The sequence below is a fragment of the Homarus americanus genome, unplaced genomic scaffold, assembly GCF_018991925.1.
Source record: "Homarus americanus isolate GMGI-L3 unplaced genomic scaffold, GMGI_Hamer_2.0 scaffold46197, whole genome shotgun sequence".
Lineage (NCBI taxonomy): Eukaryota > Metazoa > Arthropoda > Malacostraca > Decapoda > Nephropidae > Homarus > Homarus americanus.
In genome coordinates, this window is record NW_024723050.1 from 2,599,217 (window position 1) to 2,622,958 (window position 23,742).

General features: G+C 37.2%; 1 protein-coding gene across 1 annotated transcript in view; it reads right to left on the reverse strand.

Annotated features, from left to right (window-relative positions):
* Positions 1 to 342: 342 nt before the first annotated feature.
* LOC121863261 (27 kDa glycoprotein-like) overlaps positions 343 to 23,742 on the reverse strand; it is a 38,229-nt gene continuing 14,829 nt past the window's right edge. The window contains exon 6 of the mRNA XM_042361818.1: positions 343 to 8,335. Within this exon, the coding sequence (XP_042217752.1) occupies positions 8,107 to 8,335 (229 nt within the window). The 3' untranslated portion in view covers positions 343 to 8,106. The remainder of the gene's footprint in view (positions 8,336 to 23,742) is intronic.

The following is a 23,742-nucleotide window of genomic DNA, read 5'->3' on the forward strand; positions in this document are numbered from 1 at the left end:
AATGATTGTTGAGCATCTACTACCACACACTTGTAATTATATATGAATGGAATTAAAGATAATGGAACTGTTATTAAAAGTAATAATTAACAGTAATAAAAAATTGCTTCAGAATAAGTTTGACAATATTTATACCAAACATTACTGTGAATTTACACTTTATATAATGAAATGCAGCTTTGATTACAGGAGTCATGTCTGTACTGTACATCCTATACCTGTTTCAGTTTTGGAAGATGTAACACTTGAAACAGAAATACTATAGCACCTTACTCATGAGTGGATTATGTGCTTTCCTAATACAGTACCCCTACATTTTTTCAGGAACACAGAGAATCAATGTAATCTTACATTTTAATGAGAATTGTTCTGACAAACTCTTATTCACAATACATTACAGTATATGGGTTATATACATATCAGCTAACAAAAAATATACATCCATAGTCTGCTCCATGACAAAGAATTTTGCCCAAGTCAAGATTTGCCGTGGAGAAGTGGCTCATATCACCTGTACAAGATTGTTCAGATACTCCTAAGTCGCACAGTAAAACCACTTATATTATGAAAAGATCCGAGTTCATATTTCCAATGACATTTAAATTTATTCCTCATCTTATAATAAAAGCCTGCGACCTTTAGAGTGGCATGCAATATATAACAGTGCTCTCCAAGTAAACTGCATAACATTAGTCCAACATACTGTATTGTAATGCACTGCCGCAAATCTCTTCTAATAACAGCTGAAAACTGTGCCCTGATTTATTAATATTCAAAAGCATTTTTAAATTTTGTTAAGAGGAAACTTTCAGAGTTACTAGCCCATTTTGATGGTCGTCTGTGACATCATATTGCCATTGATGACATCATATTGGCCCATTTGGTGGATGTGTGGCATGTATCAGTGAATGTCTGCTGTCCATTTCTAACTTGCCTGTCAACACTGGCGAGATAAACTGTTTTCATCTCACCTGTCCAGAGGGAAAGCAATGGTGCCCATCCGTATGTTCTTGAAATTAGTCAAAGAATTACCTGTACAGTACTGTACATTAAAAATGTATTCAAATAATGAAATTCAACTTATACAGGTATATGTAAAAAAAAAAAAAAAAAATAGAATGCAGTACTGTACTGTATATGCAGAGCAAATATTCACATTGGATATAAAAATATAAAAAATTATAATACTGTATACATATTTTGAAGGTAAGGCAACACTGCACAAAAGGCATGTTTTATTGAATTTTTTTTTACTCTTCTTTCTCAAGGTAAAATTGTACAGTATTAATTGTCTGTAGAAATTAGTTTTAACCCAACCTAAGCTTAATAATAAAATTATAACTAACTACGCCCCGGGTGACGTTTCAAATCGCCTGATCGGTGCTCCCCGGGCAAAGTTCCAGAACGCGCACCTTTTCCCGCCACGATTTAAATGCCCAACGCGGGTTATCAGGTTCCAGTGTGACTATTTGCCTGTTACGCCACATGCTCGGCTACAGGGAAGCTTCCTGAACGTAATTACCTACTTTTATTTGTTTCATTTTCATTGTTTGTCCATTTTATCAGTAGTGCAGTTGTATTGTAGTGTAGTATTACTGGAAAATAATGTTATGGTTATGTTATAAATGTATTTATTTGTGGAATTATTATTGATAATTATTTCTAGGCATTACTTGCTCTACCAAACACAAAGACATTCAGACAGCTTGGCGACATACTGCGTGTGTCGCCGGGCACTTTTTATGAAAAATAATGCAAATAAAATCAATTCTAAATGAATTATTTATAGGAAATAAGTATTATGATAAGTAAATATATGCATTACTGGCCATCTCAGACACAAAGGCAAGCTAATAATAGCTGGTAAGTGCGTAGGTGACCACGAACGCTCGCCATCATAACAAGCTCCCCCTTATCTTCCTCCATGCTGCCAAGGAATTTTCTAGAGGGTCAATATATACTTTTTTTACTATTGTTTATTGTTTTATCACTTAAAAAGGTAAAAAATTATGTTTGGAAAAGTTGATTTTTCTCGATTTACCCCGCGTGGGGGATGCGGCCAGCAGCACCCTAACCCAGGGCTTAAGGGTTTAGCATCTAAATTCAACACAGTTAAGAGCCCAACCTTACTGTGAGGAAGAAAGCAGAGCGAAGGTTATCATCATTATCCATGTTTGTTACACTTCAACTCCACCATCTGAACGTACCACCATTTTCACGCCGCCATCAATGGCTATACTATGTCACAGACAGCCATCAAAACAGACTAGGGTGAACCTGAGCTTTAAGATGCTATTATCTCTATCAAGGCTTCTGTGCTCAGTCTGCTAAGAATAATTTACTAGAGGATAATGCCTTAAAGCCAACTACGTACATCACAAAGTTCATAATATACAAACTGCTTATTAAAGCCTGCATTAAAAAAACAGCAAAAAACTACTACAGTCCTTTTAATCTCAGAAGTGTACAGTATAATATCATTACAGTAAAGGGTGCACATGTGGAATGTTAAGAGACTAGGTGGCTGCAGCTTCCATGCAACTGACCTGGATGGAATTTAAATGATCCTAGGCATTTTTAGTGACCTGATAACTGTTTCGTCAAGAAAATTTTCATTGCACTAAATGTTATTTTAAACCCTAATGAGTTAACATTCGAAAACCCATAAATTATATATACTTTCATGAACTAAAGTGAAGTGTTTCTCCAATGGATAAATCCAAACCCTGAATTTACACAGAGGATTACACAATTCTCATACTACTGGCCAATGGTGAGTTTGCAAACATTCCATAGACAACAGCTTTCTCACTCTGCTTTACTAATTATCTAGGTTATCAATTCATGTACTCTATGGTACCAAAACAAAAAAATTAAACAAGAAAGCACAGACCGATTCACACACTCACATGACAGTAATTGAGTCTGTACAGCCATGAGCAATAGATGTGCGACTCTCTCTCACCCCACATAGTTGTTCCACCTGCCGATGTGAAGTGGAACCTCCTTTATACTCATCAAACAATTTTAAGAGTAACTAGAATTAAAATACTTCCCAATGTAAAGTAGATTCCACAGTCACTGTCAGGGAGAATATACAGTGAGTGTGTGTTGCACGACTATTGCTCCTGACTGTACATATCAGTAAATTATACTGATCCCTACATCACAAACAACTTTTATGGCCTGCAATTACTAACTTATTTACATCTGCCAGCTCTGACCCACTTATGGCAGTCAAGTAGATAAAAAAGGTTTCGTTTAGTACAAAATAGTTTTTAAAACTGTAATTATTTTTCCTTGAATTTGGAACATCAATGTCCAAGTCACCTTTGACTGTTCTCTAGATTAAAACAACATGAACAAGAATATGAAATTGTTGGGAAATTAAAATATTTGCTTTAGAGTCAAAACTAACGAACAGACATAACTAAGCTTCAAGAGCAGTCGTGTAAACACAGCCACAACCTCTATAAAATCATTCACTATAATTCAGAAATCGTTCACAACATTTGCATTCCATTAATCTTGATTGGAAATATTCTTGTATATGATAACATCAGCAAATATCGATTTAAAAAGAATTAATGTAATATCTTCTCTGAAAAGGAAAAATTATATGCACAGTCAGCAAAAAATTTGTCAAATGTTCTAAGCATCGTACAATATGACAATGAGTGAGAAATCTGAAAACTGCCCTGATGAAGTTTTATTGCAAATTAAATTGCTTCTTTTCACCTGCAAATACTACAACGACAAGCAACATATTATTAAAAAAAAATTTAGTCACCTTGTAACCAGGCATACCAACCATTTGAGATTACAAAAACTATAGTGCCCTGCCCATTCTGAAATCTATCATGCCCAGCTGTTCAAGAAATTTTTTTGCTGATTGTACACACAAAGGCGAGTGTGCGCACATCCTTCACCAAGTGTTTTGCACTCGTCTTATACAAAACTTTTCAATGTTTTGTAAATAAGATTATTAGCTCATAAACAGTAAAGAATTTAACTTCTCAATACACCCAACCCACCTCAGTAAGAATCAAATCAGTTTGTATAATCTTCTCTTTGACCATGAGCTGAGAATCTGGCCAATTTTAATTTTTAAGCTTCATGGGGCAAGTAACAAATCTTAGGTTGGCAATTATGATATTCAAGAGAGTTGACATTACACACCCTGCTTCAATATGTCTGAAGCCGCATTTTATATTTAAACAAAGTTAAAATGCGTGGTCATATTTTTATTTATACATGATCTAATGTGTTGGCATCAGAATGTGAAAACCAAATGCTGCAGAAGGTAGCTGTCAGCATCACATTTTTACACCTTTCCTTTGACACTAATAATTTCAAAGCAACTTTATTTACTTTACATAGGATACAACATCTTTTTGCTACACATTTTGTGGGCTATGACATCCTTTAGTGTTTGTTTGAACTTCACATGTCATCAATATACTCATTCATGAAGAGTTACATTATAGGAGTACCGTAATACAATCAGGAACCTCCACAGGCATTACTGTACTGTAAACTTATTTACTGTTGTAAGTAACGGTCTTCATTATATTGGTAAAACATTAATTATTGAATCCATATCATACAGAATTCAATGATGTATCCATGATGTCAGCTAGCAGCATTCTGTTTCTAAGAATATTGTACATATGTATTATTGAATCAAACAATTAATTTTATACGAGACCCAGCAGAATAGCTTGCTGTTCTCAACAATATATCCTGTTTAGTAAACTGGTTTTAAAATAATCTATAACATAATAGGTTCTTTTCTATATTTTTTGTATCCTACTTATAAAAAAATTCTTCATAACTACCAATGCTCAACAAAACTTATTTACTGAACACATCCCATTTAAATTCTTCCTCATAACTTCACTAACAATACTCAACACAAGATTAGTAGCAAGAAACAATATTCTTTGAGAATGGTCATAGAAATGGCAGGATCTTTTAAAAAAAATTCCCTACAAGAAAACTAAATACTGTACATGTACAGTAATTTTAAACTGAAGCACACTAATGGTGTACTTTAGTTTAAAAGCTTTAATGTATTTGTCATTTACAGAACACTATACAGCAGTGATTCACATACAATAGTGATTAATATAAAAGATACAGTGCTTACACCTTGATGCTACTACATTGTAATTAAGTTGATAACCACTTAAACGACTGGATTAATCTCAAAATTGTCAATGCAACCAAACTGATATTCAACCAATTAAAGTCCAATTACAGATCAGCCTTTTGACTATATAAGCACTATCTTTGTCTAATTCTTTCAAGTATGAGTGAACAAATAAACTAAATATCCAACTTCCTACACTCTAACATGCTACTTCCAGCTTTCTAATTAAAGTGGATCATGAGTATTCTAAAGTTTTAGTCCAGATGTCCATCTACATTTCTCAACTTATCTATAATCCTTATAAAAATTGATATCCAACTATAACTGAAAAAGTAAGCATGTGTTGCACAAGGTTCCCTTAAAAATAAAGATCTTTAATCTATAATATTACATCCAATTTTATCACAGTAATCAGGGACAGATCTAAGAATATAAAAAAAGGGAGGATCCAAGAAGTTGTGGGTGGGGGGGACATGGCGAGCACAGTAAGCCCAGCCGGTTGTGTGTGTGTGTGTGTGTGTGGGTGGGGGGGGGGGTGCTTGCAGACACCCCCTCCCCCAGATTTTTTTATTAATTTTTTTTTAAATCTGACCAATATCATGGGCATTCTGAGTCCATTTGAAACCATGTGCACTTGACATTAGGAGATATTCTAAAGTCAAAAGTAATTACATTTTACTATACAAAAATGCTTGAGTACAATACCTTAATAAAGAAAAAGTACCCCGGTACTGGAAATTTTCTAATGAAAAAGGGAAATCTGGAACCCCCCCTGGATCCGCCTCTGGTAATAAGAAAATGGGTCAATGGGTCCTGGTAATTAATAGTCATATTTTGGGCTTAAAGTTCCTTTTAAGTCCAATTTAACAACAGGAATCGTACCTAATATGCACAGTCATGTGAATGACTTAATATACATACCCTAAACTTAGCCCCATTGCCACAATTGAGTATTACTAACTCTATTGTCTTCATAAAGACTAGTTAATAGCTACTATTTTTTCCATTTTTATCTGTGGCAGTATGAACAATTTCAATATTTCCTTTGACTAGGCTTATTTATATACAAAGCAATGTAAAATCTTGTTAATGTTAAGGATGAAAGGACATTCACAAGAAACTCACTTCTAAACTGTTACAGTATACAGTATCAATATAAAGGGGCATAACAATGGACAAAATTTCTGCCATTCTCAGTCAAAAGTATGGCTTTTCTAATCACATGCTCAGTTGTAGCACTGTTCACATATCACTGTTATTAAGAATGAAACAATAACTAAGATGGTGGGTCATCCAAAAGTGTTGTCGTTTCAAGCTTCTCTCAAGATATCAACAGGGGAAGTTTCAGAGTCGTGTGTCCAAATAATTTGTGAAGCTTGAGAATCCATGCTGGCCATACTCAATGGATGTAAACAAAAGTGAAATGAAATGTTGTCCGTAATTTTCATTTGTATGTATGAAAAATATTTTAATGATGATATACAAGTACACTGTATTTGCATTCAAAGCACTTAAAAGTGTTTACTAATAATTATGTTTTACAAACTACAGTAATTACCTTTCAATTTAAATACCATAAAACCTCAGATGAACCCAAAATTCAATTAAAACTTGCCCAAGAACTCAAATTCTTTCCATTTTTATCTGATCTCGGTTTTAGGGGGGGAAAAAATGGCCGAGAACGGTGACATTGCCGTGTTTCTGCTGAGGAATGCGGAATTTTGCCCAGTATGAAAGCCTCTTTAAGGATATTTGAATTCCATCATACTAGACAATTCTGCTCAAACAAAGCATAAAATTTTGTACAGTTGGTCAGAGTGTTTAACACTTTTCATACACACCATTAACTCACAAGGTGGGCATAATGTTTGTGTGAATCCTTAGGCAATACGCTTGTGTTTTAGTTTTGGAAGCCTGATATCTAATAATGGAGGTTTCTTTTGTGATTTATAGGATGTTATTACTAACTAGGAAATTCATACAGGAAGATAGTTAAATGCCCTGGCCTACTGTACAGCACTGGGTTAAATGTTTATGATCATATGATCATAATTATTCAATTATAAATATAATTTCAGATGAACCGTACACGTATTAATAAAAAGGTAAAGCTTTCATGCTGAAAATACACCAACACTAGTCTTAGTCCTCTGCACAACATTATGTACTCTAATGCTTGTGTACTTTTTTTAAATCTCTATCACCATTGTATACATTTCTAAACAAATAATAAATGAAACCTCAGACAAAACATCCTTATGTACTTTGTAAAGTAACTTTTACCAACAATATAATTCTCAATTATTTGAAGCCAACTGTGGCTCCACAAATCTACTGGTCAGAGAATTTGTCATACAACTGAATTTTCCACAGGTTCAATTACTGAGTGGAGTGAAGAATTAGGTTCCATCTATGCACTTGGCAATAAAGTGAGTAAGGTATTTGGTACATGTATTAATGGTGAAACAATCCTTCAATAAACCAACATCTTACTTCGGGAACTGGGTAACCCTTAAGCTGCCAAATGATAGTAGGACAACTCTGGTGAACTGGTATCATATCAGGGAACTTGGGTAACCCTAAAGCTTCGGAATGCCAAGAAATTTTCTAAACATAATATTAAATATATTTGATATTATATATAAAATTTTGAAGGAAACGTTAATGCCACACACTTGGTGTGTTTCACGTCCAAGATTTCTGAAGAACATTTTGCATGCAAACAATGAATTACCAGTAGGTTGATACGGATCAGACCTATAAGAAACAGATATGTATGCCTGAGTCAATAACTGCTGCTGATGAAGGTTAGTTATCCATCAGGAAACATCATGAGATCAATCTTCAAGTTTGATAACTCACGCATTAGAGGTACAAAATTCTACAAACAACACTCGGTTGATTGGTCCGTCAGTTAATGATGTAAATATTCTATGTTGGTTCACTCCTTCAGCTTAAAGAAGGATATTGGCAGCAGTGAGTGCAGCAGCTAAGAGTGTGAGCACATGTGGTAGTAGGTACTGGGTGGGAGACATACCCGTACCCTGATAGGCACTGCTTGTCTGCCAACATGGAGTCACCTTTAAAACCTGTGTGATCAGTGAGTCCAGAATGTTTGATGGTGTAGGATCACTGCACTTCATTGTGTTCTTCACAACACAGTGGTGCATGGAATTCACCTTTCTGAAAATCCAGAGCATTTTCTAGTCAGTGATGCCATTATATCCTAAAAATGTAGTACCTGTAGAACATTTAAATGGTCATTTAATAAAACTGTACTGTACTTTAACCCAAGGAGAAAGGAAATAAATAATTGTACTCAAAAATACACTCAAACTCTCTATTCCCCCTTCACTAATTCACACTAATTACACTGGTCAAAAAATTTCAACTTTTTATCTGGTTAAGAAACAAAAATACTCTTTAGTACATTTAAGTATGCTGAGTATGAATCTAAACTTAGTTTTACTCTACCATGTTTAGTTTTTTATAGAAAATTTTAAAATATTGTCTTATATATTGTATTTGTGTAAATTACATAAGCAGAGTCTGAGTGGTTTTAGAAAAATACAACCATTTTTATTCAATTAAAACATATTCTTCCTGAATTTCCATTCAGGAGAACTTCACCTGTCTAACTTCCCATGAAAATATCTTTCTTCAGTTTGGGAATTTCTGACCAAGATACTAGAAACCTTCACTGTCTTTAAGTAATACTGTACTGTACCATAATCTCCATCAGCCCCCCCCCCCCAAAAAGCCACTTTTTCGGAATAGCCTTCCCCAAAAATTTATCATACCTTGCGATCCCACCACAGAAACAGAATTCTTCCACCACTAGCAGCAAGCACAAACAAATCACAAGGCTTTGGCTGTCTGTATAACATTTTAGAATAAAAATTATTCGTCTTGGAAATTATTCAACGTCTGGGCAGCTCTATGTTGTACGCAAGTTTCCATATTAATTCCTGCATAATTAAAATCCACGACTATCACGGTATGATTTCTGCAGATTATTTCTAATTACTATACAGTGGTCCCTTGGTTAACGAACACAACTCGTTCCACAGAGTCACCGAATCCATTGTTTCAATGGGATATTGGGTATGTAATTGGTTCCAGCTCACCGAAAAGTACATACAAAGTAAAAAAAATGCAATAAAGTACACTTAATTTGAGGTGTGTATGTAGAAGGTTCCTGATTGATGATGATGATGGGAATTAACAAAATAGATGTTCACTCCACTGTCAACAAAGCCAAACTGACGCCTGGTGGGTGAATCAAGCGGCTGATGGGCGCACAAAATACTAGTTCCCTGTACTGCATATATTGATTATCAATATGTTAACTAAATCTTAAAATGACCAATAATTTTAATATAAAAATTGCAAAAATATTAAAGAGCACAACTTTCTTGATATTTACTCCACTGGAAACAAATGTAAACATAGAACAGATTACTGAAATGGCAGATTAGCCCATCAGCTGATGCTCACAACAAAATGTGTTGTTGGCAAGGATTTTGTAAATCAAAGTTTTGTTCGTTAACCGAATTGGAGATCCTTATGGGAGGTAATTCGCTAACTGAAATTTTGTTAATCGAACCGTTAGTTAACCGAGGGACCACTGTACTTACGTAACTAAAGCAGTTTGGAGGATATTGATGCGTTTGCTTCCAACCACAACAACCGAAGTATCACATTGCTACAACTTTTGTTTTCAGTTACCCTGAGCCTTTCATTTGAGAGTAGAATGAATATATTATATTCATGCTGTATTTAAGTTAATTCAAATTTCTGTCATTTTTATGTCAAATAAATTTCTTCTTCATTATTTTGATGGCTTGCGTATTGATGTAATTTCATTATGTAATTTTTGTTCTTGTTCTTTTGTATGTACAATTGCATGGTTTCTCAATTTTATGTAAAGTGTCAATAAATGCATCATCAGAAAACTGCTATTTTTATTGATACAGTGGTCCCTCGGTTAACGAGCACAATCCGTTCCAGCAGGTTGCTTGTTAACCGAAACCATTGTTTCAATGGGTTTTTGGGTAATTGGTTCCAGCTCACCGAAAATTGCCTAAATTCAACAAAAAAAGGTAGAAAAGTACACTTACTTTGAGGTGTGTATGTAGAAGGCTCCTGGATGATCATGATGATGGGAATTAGAATGGGGGTGGAGGAGAAGAGAAGGCATTGGGGTGGAAGAGAAGTCACCCCAAGGCACCATTTCACCCATAAAATTTTAGTTCTCTTTGTGTAATTCAAGATTATTTTCTTTAAATCAACACTGCACTGCATTATATATTGTCAATATGTAAAATAAATTTCAAAATGACCAATAATTTGCTTGGAAATACAGAAAAAAAGCATTTAGTTGAAGAGAGTCTCAAGCAAGATGTTACCTCCACTGAAAACAGAGAGAGACTAACGCCTGTCTGGTGTGTTAACAGGCTGGATGGCACGCCAGAAACTAGTTTCTTTACCTTCAATTATGTTCAATAATTTTTAAAATGACTAAAAAATTTAATATTAAACTTTTAAAATTATTGAATAGTATAAACTTCTTGATATTTACTAAAATAGTAAGGAATTTAAGGCCTAAAACCAATTACTGTATTGGCGGACTAATACTACAGCTGGTGGACCGCCAAATGCAAGCGAAAACATGTTGAAGTCGGCTCGTAAAAACTCGTTAATCGAGGGATTGCTCGTTAACCGAAGTTAAGAATCTTATGGAAGGTAAATCGTTAACCGAAATCTCGTTAACCGAGGCGCTCGTTAACCGAGGGATCACTGTATGTAATATACATTCTAAGTAAAAATAGTGTGCTTGCTCTGCAAACGCAGCTTTGAGACAAGTCCCCTAGCCCCCTCTTCCAACCAGATTGCCACCCCTAAGCCCCTCCTATATAGAAATTCTGGAGCCGCCACTGTGTGTGTAAGAAATATGTTTTTTTGTTTTTTTTACCTTACAGTGAGAGGCCATCATTAAAATTCACTTTGCACTCTGCTTTAGTGACTGTGACGTTCTTTCACTCTGACTATGAAGTCCTTTCGCTCTGATCCCCCACCCTAACAATGGGTTACCTGACATTGCATCAGAAGGTCAGTAAATGGAGACCACTAATCCATCCACCCCACCTCCACTGCAAACGACAGAAGAGTTTATGTACAATGGGTGGACCAGACATTGGATCAGGTCAGGTTACTAACACGAGACCTACTAAGCCTCTACCACACATCCATCACAAGTGTTAACAAACAGCTCGAGTCAGTCCATGTGAGATGGTCGCTGCAACTCAGGAAAACAGTGAAGAATTTCACTGTGACATTCTTGAGGTGCCTCTCATGTGTCTCATATAAATTTTTATTTTTTTTAATTACAGTACAGTATATTTATTAAACCAAACTTTTAGATAATTACTCAGGATTATTTTAGTATAAAATGGTGTTTCTAACATAATTAGAATTGCTGAACTATCTTTCTCTGGACTAGTGCACATTATGAACTACCTGAGTAACAGGAGGAAAGTGGAAAGGTTAACTGGCATTGATGCATCATGACATTGAAATAGATTTACAGGTCATTTGTTGACATGTTTGTCCAGAACACCAGCAGAATGCTCTTCACAAAACAAATCCTCTTTGAATAATGTACAGTCATGCGCCGGTTAACGTCCAACCGAACAACGTCCGATCACATATACGTCCGTGGCCCATGAAAAAAAAAAACCCTCACACAACCACCAACACTTCCTTCACACCAACATCTCCCTCACACCAACACCTCCCTCACACCAACACCCACACCTCCCTCACACCACCACTAACATCTCCTCGCACCAACACCCACACCTCCCTCACACCACCAACACCACCACTAACATCTCCCTCACACCACCCCACCTCCCTCCCACACACACCTCCCTCAACACCAACACCCCTCCCTCACACCACCACCACCTCCCTCACATCAACACCTCCTTCACACCACCACTTACACCTCCCTCAACAACAACACCCACACCTCCCTCACACCACCACCACACCTCCCTCACATCAACACCACCTTCACACCACCACCAACACCTCCCTCACACCAACACTCACACCATCCTCAAACCACCACCAACACCTCCCTCACATCACCACTAACACCTCCCTCACAGCACCACCAACACCTCCTTCACACCACCATCGACACCTCCCTCACCCCGGTCACTTCTATTAAATTTTATAAGCAAAAAAACAAAAACTCAACCTAAAGGACATAAATGAACAATTAAATACTTCACACCACAGGCACCAACTGTCAAACATGTCAGTCACCCCTCCCTCCCTCCCTCCCTCCCAACCCCCCTCCTCCTCCCAGCGAAGGTTTCTGGTTATACAATAGGCTTTAAGTTTGTATCTTATATAAAATCACAGACTAAAGTTGGGAGAATATAATTTGCATTGCTGGAATCCTTGCAAGACAGCTGATAATTTATATATAAACGTCATATATTTTTCACAAACGATAAAAATTTTGCTCTCGAATAAAATTCTTAAATTAGATCTAAAATTTGTATGTCTAATGCAAATTATAGCTTGTTTATATTCAAATTAATCGCAGTCTTTTGGGGATTCCAGCAATATAAATTATATTCTCCCCGGTCACTTCTATAAAATTTTATGAGCAAAAAACAAAAACTGATTTAAACATAAATAAACAAACAAATACTTCCCCAGACCTTTGCATTAACTGTCAAAGTACACCCCTACTTCCCGCTCCCCCCTCCCCACCATGCACGCTCCCTCTCCCCCATCTGCCCAGCCAGGGTTATTATCTTATATAATACAGTATCTCAGACTAAAGGAGAATATAATTTGCATTGCTGGAGTCCTTGCAAGACAGTGAGTAATTTGAATATAAATGTCATATATTTTGCACAAGAGATAAAAAATTTTGCTCTCTGTAATAAAATTCTTAAATTAGATCTAAAATTTGTATGTCTAATGCAAATTATAGCTTGTTTATATTCAAATTGGTCGCTGTCTTGTGAGAATTCCAGCAATGTTAATTATATTCTCCCAGGTTATTTCACTGGCATTTTAAAATGAGAGAAGCTTACTGTAGTAGGACTGTTAAATAAACACACAGAGACCTTCGGCTCAAACTGTCAAACATATCACCTCACCTCCTGCTCCCTCCCTCCCTCCCTCACCCCCATCTGCCCAGCCAGGGTTTTAGGCTTACAGATTTTATCTTATAGTATAATATCTTAGACTAAAGTTAGGAGATTATAATTTGCATTGCTGGAATCCTTGCAAGACAGCCAATAATTTGAATATAAACGTCATATATTTTGCTCAAGAGATAAAAATTGTAGTACATTAGTGTACAATACTGTAGTACATTTTATAATATGAAGTTTTTCAACTGTATTTTTGGGTAGATTTACATAAATTTCTTAATTTATTTTCTTCCATTTACATGCACACACCATACTAAAAGAAACGTAAAAGAAATAAATGACCTTAGTGCAAAGCTGGAGTGTACATGTACTAATTTGATTATGGTACTAAAATTGTTGTTTAGTGCAAATTATAGCTTGTTTATATTCAAATCAATCACTATCTTACAAGAATCCCAGCAATGTAAATTATATTCACCCAGGTCATTTCACTGGCTTTTTATAAGAGAGAGAAGCTTAGTCACTTAAGGACTGATAAATAAACACACATTAGACCTTGGGCAGAACTGATAAATAAACACACATTAGACCTTGGGCGCCAACTGTCAAACGTACTACCTCCCCTCCCGCTCCCCTCCTCCCCACGCTCCCTAACTCCCTCTCCCCCACCTGCCCAGCATTGCTGGAATCCTTGTAAAACAGTGAATAATTTTAATATAAGCGTCATGTATTTTGCACAAGAGATAAAAATTAATCACCTGTATCACATTACAGTAGTAATTTAAGAGTAATAATAATAATAATTCACGGTTTATTAAGATAACATGGCAGCCCGAAGGCTGAAAATATACAATGAACAGAGATGATAAGATACATATGGTGGAATCGTGGAGTGGGTCACTTGATTGACAAAAGCTTTCAATACAGAAACACATAGTCAACATGTACGTAGATTAACTGTAGATCTGGTTCTGTGGGAGCTGGTCTGTAGACATTCTTGTGACCTGATGTCGGCGCCAACAAAGTCCTTCCCACTGTCTTGATGGTCGTTGTACCTGGCTGCTAAGCCGCTACCTCACTACAGCTGCAGATGTAGATCCTCCAGCTCACACAGGGTGTTAGAGATGGTTCTTGTTCCTCGTGACGTAGTTAGGAATTCATAGTTCCTCACCTGGGTGGAGTAGAGTCATCATTTCCCTCCTGGTGTAGTTTGGAGAGTTTCTTGGCTTCTCATACAGTGTTGGTGGTGGTGGTGAGTGTACGGTGGACCCTGGGTGTGCCAGGTCCGCGTCAGGTCAACATTGGCCGGTAAGCACCGATTGTCACTCAAACAGTTGTTTCTTCCTTTCGAGTTGAAATTGTCACTTTTGTATATCAGTTGTGGGTTGATGGTCAATCTTTGCACTGTACTGTTGGTGGGAGGATGTTGATAAATCCAGATGGGGAGAAGGAGATGGGGAAGGGGAGGGCCCGACAAACCAGGCTGGCAGCTGTCTCCATGGTCAAGAGACATATATGTACGTATACCTGTATAGTATTCCACATACAGTGGTCCCTTGGTTAACGAGCACAATCCGTTCCAGGAGGTTGCTCGTTAACCGAAACCACTGTTTCAATGGGTTTTTGGGTAATTGGTTCCAGCTCACCAAAAATTGCCTAAATTCAACAAAAAAGGTAGAAAAGTACACTTACTTTGAGGTGTGTATGTAGAAGGTTCCTGGATGATGATGCTGATGTGAATTTGAAGTGGGAGGTGCAGGAGAAGAAGGGAGAAGAGAAGGAAGTGGAGGTGGAGGAGAAGCATTTTACTGCTTCTTGGAAGGGAAGTCACCTTCCATGAAAATATCAGGAACCTCTGAACTGACAGATTCTCCACCATGAACATCCACTGTCCTTCTTGAAGTGGAAGGCTGAGGGCTAGCATCGTGTTCCCTCTGCCTTTTACTGAAGAAAGTGTCAATTATGGTCTGTGGGGCATCTCTCCTCATCATTAACTTATGTTTAAAGAAGGAGACCTTTGTGTCCTCAACATGACACAAAGTTAGTTCTGATTTTTCCACATCTGGGTGCCTTGAAGCCAGTTTCCTGAACTTCTCCCAGTAGTAAATAACATCCTTCAACTCTTTAGTTGACATATGGTCATCACTTTCCTTTTCCTTCTCACCAGTGTCAGCCTCTAACATCTCATCCAGTTGCTGCAAGTCTTCAGGAGTAAATTCCTCCTCATGAGACATCACAAGCTCTTCAACATCATCCTCCTCCACTTCAAGGCCCAATGACTGACCAATGGACACAATCTCCTGGTCCAACTCTGTGTCGTCCTGAAATCCCTCAAAATCATGGACTACTGATGGCCACAGTGCTTTCCATGAAGAATTGAGGGATCTAGTGGAGACTTCTTGCCATGATGACACAATCAATTTTACAGTCTCCAGGATGTTGAATTGTGTCTTCCAGAACTGTTTCAGTGTTAGTTCAGGATCAGTGGAAGTTGCCTGATGACACCTGAACATTTTCTTCATGTACAGCTTCTTAAAGTTGCTGATCACATTCTGGTCCATTGGCTGCATAATTGATGGAGTGTTGGGAGGCAAAAACAACACTTTGACAAAGTCAAATTGAGACTCCAAAGCTCTGGCAAGTTCAAGGCCATGCCCAGGGGCATTATCCATGAGGAGAAGAGCCTTTAAAGGGAGTTTATTGGTGATTAGGTAGCTCTTCACAGAAGGGCAAAACACCTCAACAGCCCATTCATTAAAGAGCTGTCTTGTCACCCATGCCTTACGGTTGGACTTCCAATAAACTCCAAGCTTTCCTCTTCCCACTTTTTGTTGTTTGAACACCCTGGGGTTCTCAGAGTGGTGGACAAGCATAGGCTTCAGTCGGAAATCCCTGAAGCATTGGCACCAAGCAATAAAGTGAGACGGTCCTTCATGGGTTTATGCCCAGGTAAAGAGGCTTCATCTCTGGTGATGAATGTTCTTTTGGGCATCTTTTTCCAAAACAGCCCAGTTTCGTCCACATTGAACACTTGCTGTGGAAGGTAATTTTCTTCTTCCACCAGTTCTTTAAACTCCACTAAAAACTTTGCTGCCCCTTCCTTATCAGCACTAGCAGCCTCACCATGCCTAATAACACTGAAAATGTCACTTCTTTTCTTAAATTTTTCGAACCAGCCTTTGCTGGCCCTAAAATCTTCAAATTCTGTGCCTGAAGAACCAGGTTGACCTGTTTTTAAATGTTTGTATATCTCCCTGGCTCTTTCACAGACAAATTCAGTAGAAATTGAATCACCTTTCATCTGTTTTTCCCTAATCTAGATGAGAAGTAACTTCTCTGTTTCTGCAATTAGGGATCTACTTTTACACTCTGGTAGATTTGTCTCTCACTTTCACTTCTTTAATTTTTTCTTTCTGTTCAAGAATTGTAGACACAGTTGATGTCGACATGCCATATTCTTTGCATAGGGCATTTGTTCTAATACCTTCTTCATGTTTTTTTTTTATAATTTCCTGCTTAGTTTGGATTGATATCGCTTTTCTTGATCTCTTAGGCCCCATGCTGGATTGAAGCAATCACAACACGTGATATTTTAAGTTTAAACTTGCTGTAAATAAAGAATATTTTCTTTAAAATAACACTGCACTGCGCTATATATTGTCAATATGTAAAATAAATTTCAAAATGACCAATAATTTGCTTGGAAACACAGAAAAAAAGTGTTTAGTTAAAGAGTCTCAAGCAAGATGTTACCTCCACTGAAAAGACAGAGAGACTAATGCTTGTTTGGTGTGTTGACAGGCTGGATGGCGCGAATAAAACTAGTTTCATTCCCTTCAATTATGTTCAATAATTGTTAAAATGACTAAAAAATTGAATATTAAACTTTTAAAATTATTAAATAGTATAAACTTCTTGACATTTACTAAAATAGTAAGGAATTTAAGCCCTAGAATCGATTACTGTATTGACGGACTAATACTACAGCTGGTGACCGCCAAGTGCAAGCGAAAACATGTTCAGTTCGGCTCTTAAGAAACTCGTTAATCGAGGGATTGCTCGTTAACCGAAGTTAAGAATCTTATGGAAGGTAACTCGTCAACCGAATTCTCGTTAACCGAGGGACCACTGTACACGTAAGTATAAATACAAAGTTTATGTGATGATCGGACAACGTCCGTTTCGGTTAATGTCATGTTTCCAAGAACGTATATGGGACGTTAACCGGCGCATGACTGTGCGTGTATATATATATATATATATATATGTATATATGTATATGTATATATGTATATGTATATATATATATATATATATATATATATATATATATATATATATATATATATATATATATATATATATATATATATATATATATATATATACATACACAGTTGTACCCCACTTAACGCGGTCAATAAAACCCAGAGGGTACCGTGTTAAGTGAACAACAGAACATATGGGATTAATTCCAATAGAAACCGGCCCGACCCCCAAACTCCACTTTTTGACGACACATAACTATGTTGTAGTAAAAATAACATCTTAATTTTATGATGGTACATGCACACAATTAATACTTAAGAGAAATAGAGAAATACAGTCGCCAAGTTAATGTCCATTCAAATAATGGACTCAACTCCCTCCCCCTCTTCTCACACTACACTGCTGGCTCTTCCCTCTCTGAGAAATTTTTGGGGGAAAACCACTAAATTTTAATAAATAATACCTCAAACTAAAGTTAGGATAATACAATTGACATTGCTGGATTCCTTGTAAGACCAGGAATATTTTGAATATAAATGTCATATATTTTGCACAAAAGAGAACATATTTACTCAGAGTAAACATTTAATCTAAAATTTGTATGTCTAATGCAAAATATATGATGTTTATATTCAAAATGATCATCATATTGTAAGAATTCCAGCAATGTAAATTATATTCTGGCCGGGTAATTTGTATGAATTTTATGAGCTAAAACAGGCAGTCAGGCAGGGTGGCAGTGGCGGGTGGGGCAAATCTAAAAATAGCATCTCGAGCCGGACACTCACCGCGTATATGTGGAAAAAACCTGCGTTAAGTGAAAGTTCAGCTCTGGCGAGGCACCGCGTATATGGTAAAACGCGCTAAGTGAAACCGCGTTAGGCGGGGTAATACTGTACCATAATCAAATTAGTTCATGTGCACTCCAGCTTTGCACTAAAGTTATTTATTTCTTTTACGTTTCTTTTAGTATGGTGTGTGCATGTAAATGGATGAAAGTAAATGAAGAAATTTATGTAAATCTACCGAAAAATACAGTTGAAAAACTTCATATTATAAAATGTACTACAGTATTGTACATTAATGTACTACAATTTTTATCTCGAGCAAAATATATGACGTTTATATTTAAATTAATCTTTGTCTTGCAAGGATTTCAGCAATGCAAATTATATTCTCCTATAGTCTGAGATACTATGAAAAACCTAAGGCCTAAAACCCCCCACGCGAGCGAGAGTGGGGGGCAGGCGAGCTGGAAGTGAGGTGGTATGTTTGACTTGACACCGGCCCAAGGTCTAACGCGTGTATATTTATCAATTCTTAAGTGACTAAGATTCTCTCTCTTATAAAAAGTCAGTGAAATGACCTGGGTGAATATAATTTACATTGCTGGGATTCTTGTAAGACAGTGATTAATTTGAATATAAACAAGCTATAATTTGCACTAAACATAACAATTTTAGTACCGTTATCATTTAGTACATGTACACTCCAGCTTTGCACTTAGGTCATTTATTTCTTTTACGTTTCTTTTAGTATGGAGTGTGCATGTAAATGAATGAAAATAAATGAAGAAATTTATGTAAATCTACCCAAAAATACGGTTGACAAACTTAAAAAAAGCGTTTAGTTGAAGAGAGTCTCAAGCAAGATGTTACCTCCACTGAAAAGACACAGAGACTGACGCCTGTACGGTGTGTTGGCAAGCTGTTTGGCGCGCAAAAAACTAGCTTCCAATAATTCAATTATGTTCAATAATTGTTAAAATGACTAAAATATTGAGGAATTTAAGCCTTAGAACTGATTACTGTATTGGTGGACTAATACTACAGCTGGTGGACCGCCAAATGCAAGTGAAAACAAACAAACACACACACATATATATACATACAGTATATGCTTGATGCAATAAATTCACCAATAAAATTTTAAGTTCACTAGGTGTAATTCAAGATTATTTTCATTAAATCAACACTGCCCTGCACTATATATTATCTATATGTGAACTAAAGTTCAGAATGATCAATAATTTCAATGAAAAATGCAAAAATATTCAAGACACCAACAAAATAGATGCCCTCTCCACTGTTTTCAAAGCCCAACTGACGCATTGTAACCGACTCAAGCATCTGATGGGCGCACAACTAACTACAGTGGTCCCTCGGTTAACAAGCACAATCCGTTCTAGAAGGTTGCTCGTTAACCGAAAAACTCGTTAATCGAAACTATTGTTTCAATGGGTTTTTGGGTAATTGGTTCCAGCTCACTGAAAATTGCCTAAATTCAACAAAAAAGGTAGAAAACTACACTTACTTTGAGGTGTGTATGTAGAAGGCTCCTGGATGATGATGATGATGGGAATTAGAATGGGGGTGGAGGAGAAGGGAGAAGAGAAGGCATTGGGGTGGAAGAGAAGTCACCCCATGGTGCCATTTCACCCATAAAATTTTAGTTCTCTTGGTGTAATTCAAAATTATTTTCTTTAAATCAACACTGCACTGCATTATATATTGTCAACATGTAAAATAAATTTCAAAATGACCAAAAATTTGTTTGCAAACACAGAAAAAAAGCATTTAGTTGAAGAGAGTCTCAAACAAGATGTTACCTCCACTGAAAAGACACAAAGACTGACGCCTGTATGGTGTGTTGGCAGGCTGTATGGTGTGTTGGCAGGCTGGATGGTGCGCCACAAACTAGTGACCCTACCTTCAATTTTGTTCAATAACTGTTAAAATGACTAAAAAATTTAATATTAAACTTTTAAAATTATTGAATAGAATAAACTTCTTGATATTTACTAATAGGGTAAGGAATATAAGCCCTAGCACCGATTACTGTATTGGAGGACTAATACTACAGCTGGTGGACCGCCAAATGCAAGCAAAAACATGTGGAGGTCGGCTTGTAAGAAACTCGTTAATCGAGGGATTGCTCGTTAACCAAAGTTAAGAATCTTATGGAAGGTAACTCGTTAACCGAAATCTCGTTAACCGAGGGACCACTGTACCGTATTTTTCGGCTTGGAAGACGCTGCATCGTGGAAGATGCACCCTGATTTTGGATATGAAATTCTAAAAAAAAAAAATTACGGGTTTTAACCCACCTGGGCACAGGTCACTGACCCACATTGGGGCCTAGGGGGCGAAAATGTAATAATAATAATAATAATAATAATAATAATAATAATAATAATAATAATAAAGAAATACAAAGATGAAAAAAAAATATCAAGAGTGAGAAACAATACACAGTGAGGTATGCTATAACGAATCTAATTGGTTCTAGAACCTTGTTCGTTATAGCATTCGTTCGTTATAGGATTAATCCGTTCCAGGCCCCCAAATACAACCACTTAACACTGAAAAATATAATATAAAATTGTAAAAATTGTAAAAAAGTGCATAAATATGCATCTAAACCCCTGAAATAAAGAATATCATTAATACTTGTAATAAAAAAACAATAAATTAGTAAAAAAAAAAAAAAAAAATTTTTTTTTAAATAATGTTCGTTGTAGGAGTTTCGTTCGTTATAGCATTCTCAATTTTATAGGTAAAACCGTTTGTTATAGGAATATTCGTAGTAGGATCCGTTCGTTATAGCATACCCCGCTGTACCTGTATGTATGTTGTGTTGTGTTGTCAAAGTAAGAGAAACAATTGAGACCCTGCAGAAAGTCAGATCATCAACCTGGGACTTGGTCACATAGCAGCAGGGTCTACCATTAGACAATACATTATGCTTCCAATATCTTCCCAGACGGTAGTACCTCCTTGTTTGGTACATTAGCTGCCTACTACCTACACCAGTGAAACCGTTGCTTGATATACAGCCCTTTTGGCACAAGTAAACACACCTCTTTGAATATCATCACTTAGCACTGCTTACCAGTCGTCATTTTCATCAACTTGAAAAAAAAAATCTGTATACCGTATATCATATATCTCCGGCCTACAAGGCGATGGGGTGTATAAGACGACCCCAAAAATATCCATTTAAAAAGTAGCTTTTGAGCCCTATTCGCTGTATAAGACCGGTACCCCAAATGTGACACTTAACCATTGGGAGCTTACTGACCCAGTAGTCCTTTACCAACCATCCCATTGACCAGTGCTGTTTACACATCCATGGTTTTTTAAAATAAGGCCAATTCACTTCAAGTAATGGCATCAAATGTTACCGGCTGGTGTAGTGTAAACACTAGTGACTCACTTAAACGTCTGTTATTTAACTGGAACTAATGTCCGTGTCGAATACAATTGTTTCATTTACTTGAAATGGATTCACCGATTTATTTGTTTATTTATTTATTTATAACATACTGTAATATATTAAACACACTGCAAGTATTTTCTTTAATTTATAAGCTTGCTTCACGAGAGACAATCGGTGGTGGGACTGTTCTGACTGTTTATACCAGCTACAGTATTCTAATTCAATAGTGTTTCATTAGGATTTGAGTGACAAAGATTACTGTACATTCTTATTACATACATTTATTACACAAATATATATATATATATATATATATATATATATATATATATATATATATATATATATATATATATATATATATATATATATATATATATATATATATATATATATATATATATATACACACACACACACACACACACACAGTATTACCTCACTTAACGCGGTTTCACTTAACGTTGCTGTGATATACGCTGAGAGCTGAACTTTCACTTAACACGGATTTTTTCCACATATACGCCAGGTGAGTGTCCTGCCCGAGATGCTATTTTTAGATTTTGCCCACGCAGCCACGCCGCCACCGCCGCCCGCCCGCCTGCCTCCCTCCGGCTAGCGTTTGCAAGAGTGAGGTTGCGAAAGTGTGTCTTTGTTATGTTATCACTGACGCTATATGACGGATCGGACTGTGGATATTATGCATCCCTACCCCCCTCTGCTGCTATAGCTGTAATTGGCTTAAAGATAAGACGGACTACCCCGGGAGGAGTGAGGTAGTGAGGAGAGATTGCCGACCTAGCTGCGGCAGTTTGATCCTCAAGGCCACACCGTAAACGCCGCAAGATCCGCTTGTTCAGAAATGGCTTCCGACCACCACCGCTCAGAGACCTTCTTACCTGGACCCCAGCGGTACTATCAAAGAAGATAATGACGCTCATTAGCCACGAAAGTACCAAATTGTTCAAGACGGAACAGCGAAGACGGCAGTTGATTCGCGCCAGCATGATGGCCAATCTAATCTACGATTCGCATTTATCAAGAAGGATGCAGCCAGATCAAAGAGCACATGAAATAAGCAAAAGTCTGCAGGCTTCATTCGAATAAAGTATTGCCAGAACAGGGTGCTGGCAGCGGAAAAATTTGCCAGAGTTATTTGCGCGCCATGCCGACGCAACTTGGCGGACACGCCGCCAGTGCAGGAGTGACGACGGAGCTATACGCAGCAGTGTTTAAACTGGGGAATTGCAGAGCCCAAACCTTCAATGCGTTTCCTGGTTGGCTGCATAGGTTTAAGAAGAGAACACATCACCAACATCAACATTGGTGGTGAGGAAGTTTAGCGCTGACCGTGTGGCGGCTAGGAGATTTTTCTCCGCTTTACGCGCGCGGAGATTATGGAGGAAGGACAGTACAGACGCATCAGGTGTTTAATTACGGACGAATCTGGTCTTTCTTGGAAAAAGTTACCTTCCCAAGACCTCATAACCAGGCCCGCCAGCAAGGTAAGGGTCGAAGTTGCAGAAGGAACGTGATCACCGCCCTGTTTACCACCAATGCTTCCAGTACCTGTGTAAACCAAAGTTATCGTGATTCACAGCCCGCAAGCCGCACGTACTTACAAGAATATGGACATGAAATGCTTTAATGTCCACTGGCTAACCGCACGCAAGGCGCGGATGTCCTCTTCTGTCCTCTTCTGGTTTGACAACCGTTTTGTTCTAATGCGGAAGAAATTCTGGCGAGCAACAGGAATGTTCCATTCAATATTTTGTTGCTCCTTGACAACGACTCCGGACACTGCCTACTTATGGATCGCTACCCCAACGAAAAGTGGTCTTCTTCCTCCCAACACTACGCCATTAATCCAGCCCATGGACCAGGAGTTGACTGCATGTGAAAGCTGCGATTTGCAAAGAA